Genomic DNA, 15,461 nt, shown 5'->3' with positions numbered 1-15,461 from the left:
TCACCAGAACGTAGTGAAGCTGTTGTGATGGTTGAGTACTGCTCATGTCGTCTTATAAAACTTAAAGATGAAAATAATGAAGCTGATGAGGAAGAGTTTCTGAAATTTTCATGGTTTTGGAACCTGATGAGAGTCGACTCTGACGTCGACTTAGAGTAATTATATTTACGACTTGGATCATGATGATGATGCTGATGATGATCTTGGAGTAGTGCGAATCTTTCCCGTTTTCTTCTTGCCATGATAACATGGTAGTGATTCTTCAGTGCGTTATCAGTCCTGCCTTCAAAACGACGTGCAATAAGAGCCCATTTGTTTCCATAAATCCGGTGATCTGCAAGAAGCCTTTGTTCCTCTTCTTCTGTGAATGGCTTCTTGTTGATGTTTGGATCAAGTTGGTTGTACCATCTCAATCTGCAACTTTTCCCTACAAATTAAGATCATATATATATAAAAGATTTGGAAAAAAAGAGCTTATAACTTTAGTTGGAAACTAAATCCCATTAATATTTCTTGCATGTGGCTTAAGCTCTAGCAGTACATGACTAGCTACTACGTACCTGATCTTCCCTCAAGATGTTCTGCAATGAAATTCCAATTCTGGGGACCATAATGTTGAACAAGTTGTTGAAGTTTCTGATCTTCGGCTGGCCTCCAGTGCCCTCTATAGCATGATCTCCTCCTGCTCATGTCACTCATGCTGCTACTGCTTCTAGATTCTCCCTGCATGATCTTCTGTAGTACTACTTCAATTCTTCACATGATGAGTCGCAACAAAGCTAGAAGTTTGAAAACTGAGAGACAAGATTTAAGATGAATGAAAAGACAGACTAAGTTAAGGTAGATAGGAATTTAAGGAGAGGAGGGAAGGTCGAAGGTTTCGGATGAAAAGTATACATACATACATACATACATACATATAGACTCTATCGTGTAAACAAATAACAAGAGTGACTTTTATATATATGAATAATGCTACTATCACTACAAAAAATGTCAGTTTTTGCGTCGATTTTCCTTCCGTCGAACAAAAAATCACTGCAATTAATGATTTCTTGCGGCGAAGTTGAAGTCAAGCACCATACATGTCGCAAAAGCAGCCAGGCATGCCTGTTTCTTACACTTCACAGTGTAAGAAACAGTATCTTCTTTTATTGCGTCGCTTTTTGGCCTTTTCTCGCCATCTAATTTTGCCGCAAAAAATAATATATTTCATGTTCTGACAAACGGCGATGGTAATCCGTCGTAAGAACTATGTCCCTCTATACCGACGATGTTTATTCCTATTGGGACCAATATTATCGCCGAAAGAAAAATTTAACTTTTCTTGGAGTTCCGTTTATTTCGAGTTCCCCCAACTTTTCTGGTTTTCCCAATTAAACCCAGAGTCTATTTCCCAACTTGCAATTCCATCATTGGTGAGAAGCTCCTTTCGTGCGTTGACCCAGATTGTGAAAGGTTTGATCATTGATTTATGTTCTCCTTCTTTTTCCCATTGTAATGCCTTTCACGATGCCATCAATCAAGTTGATTATGGGTATCCATTAAACCCCTCTTCTCATCAAACCATGGTGGAACTCAGTACTGGATTGCCCATCAAAGTCGTTGCTTACAACTTGGTTGTATCGTGCTTTTGGTAGCTGCCCTTCCACTCCATTCATGGTGTCGTTTTGTGTCAATCTAACTGCATCGAGTTTGCATTCCCTCTAACTATTAATAGGCCTTAATAAATTAATTGGTCTTTGAGTACTGCTGTTGGTCCTGGGTGAAAGCATCGTGAAAGGTACGCAACAATTATAACTCTAATTTCTGGATTTTAGCATAACGAATTCTTAGCCACTGCAAGAGAATAAAAATCTTCATTTTGTTTGTATTTCGATGGGTCTCATCTTTTCTGGGTTACTTGAATTCGTGTATCCTGTCATATATGATAATCTCTGTCATGACTTGTTTGCTTGGCTTGCTTGCATATTGTTTATTGTATTATATTCCAATAAATTATCATTACATTTTGTTTGTTTCAGCTGGATATTTCTTACTGAGTAGCTCATCATGTATAAGCTTTGAATACTTGAATGGAGTCATTAATTTGTTCTTGGATTTCACGCATGCCAGTTGTTTGAATAAATTCCCATAGAGTCTATCCTTTTGTCAAGTGTCCAACATATCTAGCATACGTGTAGCTATGGGTCTAAAACATTGGATTTGCATGCAAATTTAATATATTTGATAACTCCCAGATTCTATTATTTGCTACTTCTTATTTTCCAAGTAATCATTATGCTTTGAAATAATAGATAACCTATATTATGCCACTGCACGCATTTAGTACCTAAACCTACTGTATTTTCTCACAAAAATACAGAACAATTCCCTGCATCTTAAAGGTAATCATTTTTTTCTTAAAACATCGTAACTGACTTTATGCATAACACAAGATAGAAAAATTTGTGAGGTTTGGTAGCAACAGATTTTTTCAAAGTATATTTCATTTAATAAATTTACTTATTCATGACTAGAAACTTTGGTGTTGGTACTGGTTATTATAGAAAAACCATTAACTAATTTGGTGAAGTTAATTTAGGTTGATAGATGTATTTTATATATTTTGATATAGAGATTGTTGGAAATTATGTAATGAAAATAGAAAGTATTTTCAAAATAATTAAATAATTTATTAAAAACTATATTAAAAAAAATTATTACCCATATTAATATAGAGAGTAAAATAACTCATCTAATGTGAAGCCCAAGTTTGCAACCAATTAGGCATAAGGCAAAAATTGGCATATTAGCCAAACTTTGTCTAAAACTTTGCCGGAGCCAATGAGAGTGCTCTAATGTCAATCTCTTAAATCTGAACATTTACGCATGAAGCCTAAATCGGTCCAATCACATGCTAAATTCTGTACACTTACTAACTCACTATCTTTATATGTAATCTTTGTCCGTTAAGATATGCAATTATGTGACGTTTATGTAGTTTTATCAAGAGTGTACAACACAATTTCCTTATTATGAATCATTAATTAAATATTCTTTATTGAAGTGGCCTTAGTTCACTGTTCATGTGGTAAAAGTGAAGAAATATCCTCATATCAATTCAGGCCAATGGACAAGAATTGGATGCACGTGCCAAACAGGTTTACATCACGGGAATATGGTGCTGGGATTAATCAACTCCTCACAATGGCAAAAGCCCATGCACCTGGAAGCACTACCTTCAGGTGTCCATGCAAGAGATGTTGTAATAACATCTTCCTACCAATAAATGAAGTCGAAGATCATCTATTCACGATAGGTATTGACCCAAGTTATACACATTGGATTTTTCATGGGGAGGGTGAAAGTTGGAATGCTAATTCGTCAGATGATGATGACGAATCTAATAATCAAAGTCAGAATGTTGTTGATGATATGGATGAGATGATAGAGGACATTCGGGCTGGAGCATTCATGGACCATGATTTCGGGGAACATGGTACTACTTCAGAGCCCAACATGAGTGAGAGGCAATCGAGAAATTTCCAGAAATTGTTAGAGGATGTGAGACTTCCACTTTATCCTGATTGTGCAAAGTTCTCTAAACTTTCATTTATAGTTAAGCTGCTTCATATAAAAACAATTGGTGGGTGGACTATCAAGTCATTTAACATGGTTTTAGACTTGTTAAAAGCAGCTTTTCCAGATATTCAGTTGCCTAACTCATACCACGAGGCCCGACGCTTAGAGCATGGGTTGGGTTTTAGTTATGTAAAAATAGACGCCTGCCCAAATGACTGCATGCTATTTTGGAATGACGATGCCGACAAAGATTCTTGTTCTAAATGCAAGGAGTCGAGGTGGGTGTCAAGCAGAGGGAAAAAGGGAAAGATTCCCCAAAAGGTATTACGATACTTTCCTCTGACTCCTCGGTTACAAAGACTATTTATGTCAAAGAATATAGCAAAATCCATGAAATGGCATAGAGAACAACGAGTTGATGACCATAGTACTTTAAGACATCCTGCTGATTCTAAAATGTGGAGACAATTTGATAAAGACCACAGTTGGTTTGCAGAAGATGCTCGCAATGTCAGATTGGGGCTAGCTAGTGATGGGTTCAACCCGTTCAATAATAACAGTAAACCTTATAGCATATGGCCTGTGATCCTCGTGCCATACAACTTGCCCCCTTGGTTATGCATGAAAGATCCGTACTTAATGCTCTCATTGCTCATTCCTGGTCCCAAAGCACCAGGAAACGACATCGACGTTTATTTACAACCTTTAGTGAATGAATTAAAAGATTTATGGGAGAATGGCATAGATACCTATGATGCATCAAAGTCTGAAAATTTTCAGTTACATGCTGCACTATTGTGGACTATTAATGATTTTCCCGCATATGCCAATCTTTCGGGGTGGAGTACAAAAGGAAAGATGGCTTGCCCATTATGCAATGAAGATACAGATTCCATGTGGCTGAAACATGGGAGAAAACATTCTTATATGGGTCATCGTCGCTTCTTGCCATCAACCCACACTTGGAGAAAGAAAAAAACAGCATTCAATGGAAGCGATGATCATCGCTTGCCACCTCCAGAGCGAATGGGACATGATCTACTTCATCAACTAGAGAATGTTTGTAATGTAGAATTTGGCAAAGGCTCTCGAAAGAGAAAATGCAGACCAGATGAATTGAACTGGACTAAAAAAAGTATATTCTTCAATTTACCTTATTGGTCAATGTTGTCGTTAAGACATAATCTTGATGTCATGCACATTGAAAAAAACATTTGCGACAATGTCCTAGGAACATTGATGGGTATTGAAGGAAAAACCAAAGACACTGCTAATGCACGTAGGGACTTGATGGAGCTTGGGTTAAGGAGGGAATTACATTTACAACCTTCATCGAATGGGTACCAAATGATGCTTGGCTCCTACACGCTAGATTTACTAGAGAGGAGACGTTTTTGTGAATGGCTTGCATCTGTTAAATTTCCAGATGGTTTTGCCTCAAATATCTCTAGATGTGTTTCAGTTGCTGATGGAAAGATATCGGGAATGAAAAGTCACGACTGCCACGTGTTCATGCAAAGATTACTTCCAGTTGCAATTAGTGGGTTTTTACGATCCGATATACGACTTGCATTGACTGAATTTAGTTCATTTTTCAAGGCTTTATGCGCACGGACGTTGACATTAGAAATATTGAAGCGACTACAATCCGACATTGCAGTTATCCTCTGCAAGCTTGAGATGATTTTCCCACCTGCTTTCTTTGATATCATGGTACACCTCGCCATTCATTTACCCCGCGAGGCTTACCTTGCAGGGCCAGTTCAATATAGGTGGATGTATCCTTTTGAGAGATATTTGGGAAAATTCAAGCGTTATGTCAGAAATAAGGCTCGTCCGGAAGGTTCAATTGCTCAAGCATATGTGCATGTTGAATGCTTGACTTTTTGCTCCTTGTACATCCATGATATTGAGACCATATATAACCGGGAGGAACGAAATAGAGATATAGATAAGGGTGCAGAAGCTGACAATTTGCCTATTTTCTCACAAAAGGTACGTCCTTTGGGTTCGCCTACCTCCAATCGATTGGATCAGACTCTCCTTGCAAAGGCAAGGTGGTACGTGCTTAATAATTGTCCAGAGATTGGTCAGTACCTAGAGTAAGTATTTGATTGTTTCCATGTACTTCTACCTTATATATATATATTTGAACTGATAAGTCATGGCCCAACTTAAATGGTAACTATGTATTTCTGCAGTGAGCACTATACAAAAGTGAAAGAAATTTCCTCCGATGATGTAGAGCGTAGACATGAAATTGACTTTCCAAGTTGGTTTCGTACACGTGTAGGTTAACTCTAAAATCAACTCTCACATTGCTTTTTCTCAATTTCTTTCTAGAGTATGTCTAACATTTTGCACACCATTATCTATAGATTCAAGAACTACGTTCAGCAAATCCTGATGACATCTCTGAATCCATATATGCACTCGCTTGTGGACCAGATCCATGGGTTGCTTCATATTCTGCTTGCATAATGAATGGCATCAGATTTCACACTGTGTTGCGTGGACAATATCGCAAAACCCAGAATAGTGGAGTGGTTGTTAAAGGGGAACACCTATCAAAGCCTATTGATTTCTATGGTGTATTGATCGACATATTGCAATTACGTTACATGGGTTGGCGTCATGTATATTTGTTTAGATGTGACTGGTTTGATAGCAATGATAGGAGGAGAGGAATACGTGTTGGGGACCACCTAATTAGTGTCAACACTTCTCGCAAATGGTATAAGGATGAGCCATTCGCCCTTGCTTGTCAAGCCTCCCAAGTGTTTTACCTTAAAGACACTAGCCTGGGTGGTAATTGGTCCGTCGTGCAAAAGGTGAACAACAGAAACATGTATGATGTTCCAATTATACCATTGGTCAATGATGATGAGGATGAGGAGGAAAATTCCAATTTTCCTGCTTTCCAAGAGAACGACCCCTCTTACGTAGAAGTTGTACCCGTAAATATTGAAAATGATACACAGAATCCCTTGCATAGATCTGACGTAGAACCAAGCCATGTTCCTGACTTGACACCATTACAAGATGCAATACCCCTTCCTGATGATGAAGAGTTCATTGATGATGAAGAGGATGAAAATGATGATAACCAAACCCATAGCAGTGAAGACCTTCTGTCGGACAGTGGGAGTTTGTCTGACGATGGTGTGCATTGATGCTAGAACTGTTGTTATTATTTTACAATTTAACACATTGAATTAACATGCTACTGTTTCTTTATAGATGAACCTCTTTAATTTCTTAGTTAACCAAATAATTTTGCATCTCATTTTTTGTGCAAATATGCAGTAGCTGACACCAATAAATCTGGACTATGTAATTTGCAGAATCTGAAAATTAACTTGCTGATGGCATGAGGCTAGCTGTGATGTTCAAAATAGATATCGAGGACAACTGGTATATCTCTTGGCTCCTTCATGATGTACAAGGTTTAATCTTTTGTGATTAATGCAAGTATAATATGATTTATGTCTAGATGCTTACAACTGAGATACCACACAATGTTTCTTGGTGCACTCGTGCATTTATGGGCAACTGGTATTACCCTTACGTGTTAAAGCCTTTGTGACTTTTGGGGATTGCATAGGTTAGTGTAAATACCCTTAGGTTATTTGAAACGTTAGGCTGTTGATGCATATTTGAGTTTTAGAGATCTGAAAAAAATACCAGAGTGTTAAAAAGCTACCATTATATTTATGCATGCTTCTATAGTATTTCTGCAGAGGTGAAACTTCTTGTATTTCCAAGTTATTTTCCTACAATTTTCTACCAGTATGTGATAGCAGTATGAATAATTTTTTTTACTTAAGTTTTTTAGTAACACAATTTGGGTATATCTGTGGCATCTCAAATAGACTCTCATGACTTCATTCCTTCTTTTATTGCATTGTAATTTAATATGGTTGGTTTGTTAGAATGTTTAGAAGGACAAGAGGATGTGCAAATGTGGTTGCAGACCTCCAAGTTATTCTTAATTTCAGTTTTTGGGTGTTGCTGATGCATGGGCATATGGTGATTCATTTTTCAGTATTTGACTAAAACTCTAACTAGGATTGATCTAATAATTAGCCCCATTGACATTTGTTGATATAAGCAAAGTATCAATGCATTTTGTGTTCCTGTAGCTATTAATTATACTTGACTAGAACACATATTAATTATAAATATGTGTTCCAGTAGCTATTAATTATATATGTGTTCCAGTAGCTATTAATTATAACTATTTTGCTTAATATTTTGCTTAATGTGTTTCAGAGTAGAGCTAGAAAGTTGTTAGATTAATTGACATCAAGCCAAAGTGCAGATAGTCTGCATTCAATTCAGCCCCAATGATGTAGCAGATGACGTGAAGGCCTTTAACAGAAGCTCAACGATAAACGACATCAATAACAACCCTGTTGCTTGTTTCGGTGGCCACTTAGTAATATTGGCGATGTTTACTTTTTGTGGAATTCATTTTGTATATGTGGTGGGATTAAAGGAGTGATTCTGTCGAGCACTTGTTCATGCCACATTAATTTATTAATGCCACAACAGGGTTTGCTTGCCTATTTTGATGTGTATATTTGTATTATTAATGCCACATTAATTTATTAATGCTATGGAGTAGATTAATTACTTGAATTCTGTGAATAAAAATCCAAAATGCATCCATTTTTTATATGCATCCAATAGTAGTGTGCATTCATATTGAGGATGGCACTAGTGTGTATGGAATAAAAAGGGGCCTGCAACTTCAAAGACTACAGGATAATGCAACAGCATCCACAACTAAACTAGCTTTTCTTCATTTGTAATTTTCTATATTCTTGTTCTCTTTTCCCTTAACTAGGTGCTCTTCTATGTATACTCCCAACGTACTTGGCAGCACACTTGCTGTTCCTCTCTTATTATTAAATTGAGTGAGGTTTATTCATAAAAAAAAATTGCCAAGTGTGCTGCAATTGAGTGAGGTTTTTTCTATTTTTTTGGTTCTATTTTTGTTAATTAGGTTCCCACACTAATGCATAACTTGATTATGCACATGTTGAATGGTAATCATTGTTTGCTAATATGATTACTCATAAACATAATAGGTAGAATAGTAAGATATGAAAAAATAAAATAAATTAATTTATACAAAAAATTATTTATTTAATTAAATTATTAATTACTCATTACTATATAATGAATAAATAGTGCACACCAATGTGGAGTGATGAGTTTTATAACCAAAGTCAAATTCATTTTACTTTATTTTATTGTTATATAATGAAAAAATAACAATTCTATAAAAAAATTTCATCTTACATTCATCAAAATTGTCTTTTAACTTTGACTAAACCATTGAAGATGGTCTTCATTAATTCATGTTGTCCACAAAATACACAGGAAAATATGAGTAATAGTTTTGAGCGTATGGGAACACCTGGCATATATTGCATTTAATGGTCTAATGTCTAGATAAACAACACCTGGCATATATTGGTATACATATGTGCCACTTGTAGCTGAACAAGGCTATGGGAAAAAATCAATGAAAAATCTGATCAAAGACAATAATGAAGAATTTCAACGTTTTCAGCTTAATATGTGCCCACTAAATACTATATATGACACCAATATAGTAATATTCAGACATCCAAATATAATCTCTTGGCACGGGTACAACTCATGGTTGATGTTGATGGCCTGAGTTTCAGGGAGTCAAATCTGATCTGCACTTTCCCACCATCACCCCAAAGGCATGGGTTTTGCCAGACAGAAGCTGTACCTGCGCGGGAGAAGAAAAAAATATAAGCGCCAAACCAAATTGTCATTACCAAGGACAGAAATATGAAAATATCTATCACACTATACGTACGTAGTTCAATAGAGCTAGAAACACATTGCTGAAGCCACACGTTTTCCTGGGACTTAACTAAAGCTAGTTTTCTTTGGCTTTTCCCACTCTGTTATACTTAGCAAAGGCATTGAGAAGTCAAGCTTCCTCTTTCAAGGGAGAACAATTGGTAGGTCTCTTTCCAGCACAATCCTTTTGTAGGTCTCCATAAGCAGTAGTAGGGATTTCTGAGTTTAACTTTCTTGCTAGGGGAAACTGTTTGGAGATTGGTCTGTTATTGAAATGGTTCAGTCAAAAAGAGGGAGAGGCAGAGGACGAGCTGGACTAGGGCCACGAGTGTTGCCTCCTATCGGACAACACCTAGAATCAGAAGCTGCATGCTGGACTTTGAGAGATGAAAGGGAGGTGGAATCTGATGACTCCACTCAACCTCCAGATGTTGTATGTGAAACATTTTTTGAGACAACTTCTGCAGAGGTGAACACAGTATCTGAGGGTAAGTACACTGCTTTCCTACAGCTTTTTAACATTTTGATAAAAAAACATAAATATGAAAGAAATGTGATTAATGTACTGCATTGACTGAAAATTTTTGCTATTGATATAGTACCCAGCATTAGAAAACATGGTAGAGGTGTAGCCAAAGGGACGGAGTTTGAGAGGTTGCGAAAGTATGGGAAGATACCATTAGAGATCAAAGATGGCAAGATAGGCCCATCATGCAACAACACAACAGTTTACACAACGAGAGTGACGTGGATCGTCAAACACTATGCAGAAATGAGGCATGTTAGTTGGAGTGTCGTCGATGTCAAGGATAAAGATGAACTTATTGATCGTGTTCGAGTATGATTTTTTACCTTCAATAATTAAATGAACTGCAGTGTTGAACTTTTATTGGAGATTATCTAAATATCTCTAGTATTCAGGTTTATATCAACAAATTTGCATGTTGTATCTGTAATGGGTTTTTAACTAAAATCCTCTTTTGTATGTGTAATGGATTTTTAACTCAAAGTTACCTTTAACAGGTTTGTAATGGATTTTTAAAACAATATTAGTAAATTTAAATATGGTACACGGGCTTTTAACACAATGACATTCGTAGGCTGACTTTGTGTTTGACTGGACCAAGCAAAATCATCGTCGGACAGTCACAACTCAGCTATCTCGTGCATACAATGCGTTTCATTACACGCTGCACCGGAAATACTTGTCATATGAAACACATGAGGAGGCAGTAGTTAATGGACGTTCGTGGGTAGAACAACCTGTTTGGGAATGGTTATGTAGACGGTGGGTGAGTGATGAATTCAAGGTAAGCATTATTAATTTAGTTATTGTAGGATTCATATGTCAAGCAGTAAAAAGTCTTTTAATTTAACAAATGGGAACACCTGCTTTAGGATAAGATGATGTCCACATAGAGCTATGGCAATGGATGTTGTATATCTGCCCAAATTTTTTTTTTCCCCGACATGATTCTCTCCTGTATACTAATTTATCTTGGTTGCAAGCTTGATGTTTTCTGGATAAACTTTGTTTATAAAAAATTTGACTCTAGAAATAAAAACTACTATAATTTAGAAGACCAAAATCAGGTACTGCTTCCTCTTAAGGACTCTTATTTGAGTGTTCAAAGATTTGTAGAAATTCTTCCTTCAAGAAGTCTACAATTATGATGTCTTAAATCAGGTAATCAGTTCCAGTTGATTGTTTGCCCTATGGACACATGATTAGTTTCCTTTATTTTTCCAATTTTGTTTTGTCTTCCTTTGATACAATGGAAAATGTTAGAAGGATAGATGCCTTCACTACATTCTTTACTGGGTTGTATTCCACTGGATTGGGAAGAAGAGGTGAAGATGAACTTCTTTGGGCCCCTGCCATAATGCCCTCATCCCTCATGATAACAATGCCTTCTAATGGAAGAGCATTTGGGATAGATGCCTTTATGATTTTTCAGCTATTTTATGCTAAGTTTAAAAAAAAATATTTTGTATAAGACAGTTAAAACAGAGAAATGATGAACAATTTACACTCTGAAAATGTGTTTTTTTGGCAGAAAATGTCTAGTCAAAATAAAGAAAATAGGCATAAACAAAAGGTGAACCACACAAGTGGAAGGACGTCGTTTGTTGTACTAATGGAAAGGAAGGTATTGGCATTGTTTACATATCCAGATTTTTTTTGTTAAGGAAATGAGCATATTGTATGAAATGGGATGTGACAATCAGATTTTTTTTGCCTATCTATGAATATGTAGAAGGACAGGAACCTGATAGATTTTTACAAAGATGCGCATTGGTCGATTAAAAAGGGCAGATTCATCACACCAACCACAGAAGAGAATTATGTGAGCACTACCTTGTTTATGCATAAATAGTTGGCACTTGTGTTATTGTGTATTGTTTAGTGTATGCCTACACCTATTGTCCAACCGTCTCAAAGTCTTGGTTAAGAAATCAACGCCCTTATATGCTAAATAAAGTATTGAAAATTTGGTTACATGTATCATTTTTACAAGACTGAATATTATACATTGCATAATAATAATTGAAATTGGTGAGTTGAATTGGTAAACATGGCATTAATTGAGGATGAAGGGGTGAAAGTTAGAACATAATAAATCCCACACTTAAAAGGTAAGCTGATCAGAAGTTGTTACATGCTAATGATGAAAGTTATTCATTTTCAGAATAAAATGGTATCAATGATGAATGCCAAAGAGGTAGAGTGTCGCACTGATGAAGCAGCGGCAGTGATATTTAGGGAGGTTTTAGGACATAGGTCTGGTTATTCTAGAGGACTGGGCCACTCAGTACTGCCCGAGAAATCTACAGAAAATGGAGTGCCCAATGAGGAGTATGAACGCCTTGCCGAGGAAAATCAACAGAATAGAAAAAATGCAGAGTATTACCAAAATCGAGTTATCGAAATTGAAGGTGGTTTTGCGGCTATGAGGAACCATATGGAAGAGTATGAGCAACGTGTAAACATTCGAATGTCTGAATTCGAAACATAATTAGAGTCTCAAAGAGAGACTCTAAATGCAAATCCTTAGCCGCACTAATGTCAGTAGTATTTCATTTTGTATTTTGACGTACACTTTTGGTACACTTTTGATGAAGGTGTAATGGGGAGATGACTTGAAAGTAATCATTTTGTTCAGCACAGTCGTGGAAGTATGCTCTTGCTGGAGAGGGCCGTCGAAAAATAGGTAATTCTTTTTTCTTGATGAGTTAACTCATCAATACTGCTGATAGGTAATCATTAACATGTTATAACTGCTGATTGTGACAAAAAATCAATGTATTTCCATTTTCAGAAAGTTCTCTTAATACTAGTTGATGATTAAAATACATGCAAAAGGGAGCTGGGATAGTTTCAATGAATGTGTGTATTTTGCTTAGAACTAATGAATTATATACTCTGGAAGTTGTGTGAGGTTTGTGTGAGGGTAGGCCTGATCTGGTTGCAAAAAGTATTTCAATCTAAAGAATAAATCTTACTCAGCTAGACAGTTTTTGGCATAAATCCTTAATTCTCATGTTGGAGAGGGTTGTTGGAGAGGTAAGTTGTTTGATTGTTAGCTATTAATTTTTTAGGACAATACTTTAATGGGTTTGCTATGATTTGAAGAACTTATTTCCTAAAATGGTTATGCATGAATGTATGCTATGGTCTAACTTTATGCCATTGCAACAGGTCAATTCACCTTCCAAGGGCAGTGCTGATTTGGTTGTGCTCTAGCCAAGACCCCAACAACTCCTAGTTCCTAAAGATTCCTCTTAGCATGTATGTACATGTAGGGAATTTGAGTACTACTGGCATGTTGAAACTTAAAGTATTTAGCATTGTGGTAGTTCTAAATTAGTGAATGAACGTGAATGAATTTGGCAAATCCATGGTTTATATAGCATGTACATGGTTCATTCAGTTTATATATAGTACTATGTAAAGTCTTCAATGGCATCAGGCTCTATCTATCATTGGTAGAATGGTAATAATTAGTAGAATGCTGATATATGCATCCAATATATGATTGGTTTATATATATATATATATATATATATATATAACAACCATGCAGTCCAGCAAGAATTATATAGAATTATATATATATAATTCTTGCTGGACCAAATTTGCTAGACGAAATTTGCAGTCCAACATGATTGGTTTATATATATAATTTGCTAGACCAAATTAATAAGATATAGATTATGTGAAAATCCTATCATGTACAAATCCAATGGAGATATAGAAGTGAGAAAAAGGGAACTACAGAAATTGTTAAGTGTCAAACCTTGAAAATTTATGGAGACAACTTGGAGAGTGCTGAAACTTGAGAAAATTCAGGGTCGATTGGAGTGTGTCTAAATATCTGGGACCAATTTGCTGGGGAAAAAATTGGGCACCAACCCCCAATTTTACTGCCCAGAAGCACTGCACCAGTTGGTAATTTTGTATTTCTGTCGTCTAATCCGCCGGAAGATATTTCCCCTATTGCACCGAAAAACATTGTGAATTTGTAATTGGGGGCGAAGTCGTCCACGCCATAAATGGGTTTTTGCAGCCCCGGGAAAATTTTTTCCCTGCCATCTGAAGGTCGCAGGGAAATTCTCACAATGTAAATTTAGCTATGCGACACACCAAACCCGCAGGAACCCAAAGTGTAGGTTGCGACGAGAACTCGGCGGCTATTTGCAGATGGACTCGGCGGAACGAGATCGACGGAACGAGATCGACGAAATCGGTCGATGAGTTTTTCTTTTCTATTCCCGGCGTCGAAATCGACGGTAGTGGCCGATGCTTTTACCGGCATCTGAAAAATCGCAGCTACCATACCCAGCGATACAGATCCAGCTGTGCGACGACCCAATCCCGCAGGTAGCTTTACTGTTCTTGCGACGAGATTTTCAGTTCCAGGCATGGGATTTGCAGCGGCAAATTTGTCTGGTTTTGCCGGCGTCGAAATCGACGTTATTTGCCTCTGTTATTTGCGAAGAACGCAAGCGGCGACAGAGAGCGTATATGTGAGGCTGTAATCGCGGCAGACTCCCTGCGAGCGATATGTTGCGGTAAAACTGAATCAGCGACGATTTTCGTGCTTGTTGAGGCGACTTTAGGCTGCCGTAAAAATACATTTTTCTTGTAGTGTATGTCTCTTCAATTTGTTCCCTCATTTTGACTGCTCATGAATTTAATTTTTTTAAAAAAAAAATTCTTAATAGTTGAAGTACAATTTATACTAAGCGGCACAATGAGCGGGCACCTACAGGCGGCAGAGTAGCACTGTTCTATACACACACACAAGTAACACATGAATTTTGCCCTATTTAATTTCTCTATCAATTAAGGCATAGGATTAAGCAAGGCAATTGGGAATTTGCATGTGATGGGAGCAAACCCACTAAGCTACAATTAAGTGGAATTCTTAATGATTGTACAAAGTTGGAAGAAATTTTGTTGCATGCAGTTTATTAGGGTGATTATATAAAGAAAATCTCTTTAGTTTCATGAGTTAAGAGTAAGTGAGAATTATATGCATATATAGCTGTAGAAACTGATCAGTACTTGAGATAACAATTAATTAGGACATGACTTCATTTATTAATTTGGTTAAAGTTTAATAGATTCCCATGTGCGATGATATTCTGCATGCATCATGTATGGTTTCATGATGAACTACCATCAATATTAATTTGCATTTTTATAGCTTTTTGTCACCATTTCAACCATAGATCCTCCCATAGAAGTAAGCCATTCTGCAGGTTGTTTTTGCTTTAAATTCACCTTTGAGATAATTGAAACTGCCACTCCAATCCATTCCTCAGAAACAACACAAAACCGCGCTTGTACGTACTTCTAGCTCATGCGGACTGCTGTATATGACCCAAAAAAAAAAAGGCTTAATTATATATATGAAAAATGGTAGTTGCAATCGTGAGTATGTAAGCGTTGTACAATCACTTTAAAAAAAGTGAATAAATATGGGATTATATGAAAAAAAAAAATTAATTTTTTAATAGTGAACATCGATCACTCTTTTTCAAAG

At 36.6% G+C, this 15,461-nt stretch overlaps 2 protein-coding genes and 1 long non-coding RNA gene across 4 annotated transcripts; 1 reads left to right on the top strand and 2 right to left on the bottom strand.

Moving 5' to 3' along the window:
- LOC109015412 (transcription factor MYB52-like) lies at nucleotides 1-729 on the bottom strand. The gene is made up of 3 exons (XM_035694813.1): nucleotides 561-729; nucleotides 170-427; nucleotides 1-38 (listed from the first exon to the last, which is right to left on the bottom strand). The coding sequence occupies exons 1-3, from the start codon at nucleotides 727-729 to the stop codon at nucleotides 1-3; spliced, it is 465 nt and encodes a 154-aa protein (XP_035550706.1).
- Nucleotides 730-3,111: 2,382 nt separating this feature from the next.
- Nucleotides 3,112-6,737, top strand: LOC109014650. The gene is made up of 3 exons (XM_035694812.1): nucleotides 3,112-5,666; nucleotides 5,766-5,853; nucleotides 5,943-6,737. Exons 1-3 carry the CDS (start codon nucleotides 3,112-3,114, stop codon nucleotides 6,735-6,737), a joined length of 3,438 nt encoding a protein of 1,145 aa, XP_035550705.1.
- A 2,241-nt stretch (nucleotides 6,738-8,978) lies between these two features.
- LOC118349615 lies at nucleotides 8,979-13,784 on the bottom strand. 2 transcript variants are annotated; one of them, XR_004802633.1, is made up of 2 exons: nucleotides 13,710-13,784; nucleotides 8,979-9,334 (listed from the first exon to the last, which is right to left on the bottom strand). It is a non-coding gene; the product is annotated as an uncharacterized LOC118349615 (long non-coding RNA). The 2 variants fall into 2 exon arrangements; XR_004802634.1 differs by lacking the exon at nucleotides 13,710-13,784 and adding an exon at nucleotides 9,425-9,510.
- Between the last annotated feature and the right edge of the window lie 1,677 nt (nucleotides 13,785-15,461).

Source organism: Juglans regia, chromosome 10 (genome assembly GCF_001411555.2).
Source record: "Juglans regia cultivar Chandler chromosome 10, Walnut 2.0, whole genome shotgun sequence".
Classification (NCBI taxonomy): domain Eukaryota; kingdom Viridiplantae; phylum Streptophyta; class Magnoliopsida; order Fagales; family Juglandaceae; genus Juglans; species Juglans regia.
Note: the sequence above shows the minus strand (reverse complement) of the source record. Positions and strands in the feature narration are given on the sequence as shown.

Excerpts from the sequence above, each read along its gene's own strand:
- LOC109014650 (XM_035694812.1), top strand. The coding sequence starts at position 3,112 with ATGGACAAGAATTGGATGCACGTGCCAAACAGGTTTACATCACGGGAA. Across the intron at positions 5,667-5,765 it reads GAGATTGGTCAGTACCTAGA|TGAGCACTATACAAAAGTGA; the intron begins GTAAGTATTTGA and ends GTATTTCTGCAG. Across the intron at positions 5,854-5,942 it reads CAAGTTGGTTTCGTACACGT|ATTCAAGAACTACGTTCAGC; the intron begins GTAGGTTAACTC and ends CATTATCTATAG.
- LOC109015412 (XM_035694813.1), bottom strand. The coding sequence starts at position 729 with ATGCAGGGAGAATCTAGAAGCAGTAGCAGCATGAGTGACATGAGCAGG. Across the intron at positions 428-560 it reads ACATCTTGAGGGAAGATCAG|GGAAAAGTTGCAGATTGAGA; the intron begins GTACGTAGTAGC and ends CTTAATTTGTAG. Across the intron at positions 39-169 it reads TCATCATCATGATCCAAGTC|TACTCAACCATCACAACAGC; the intron begins GTAAATATAATT and ends CGACATGAGCAG.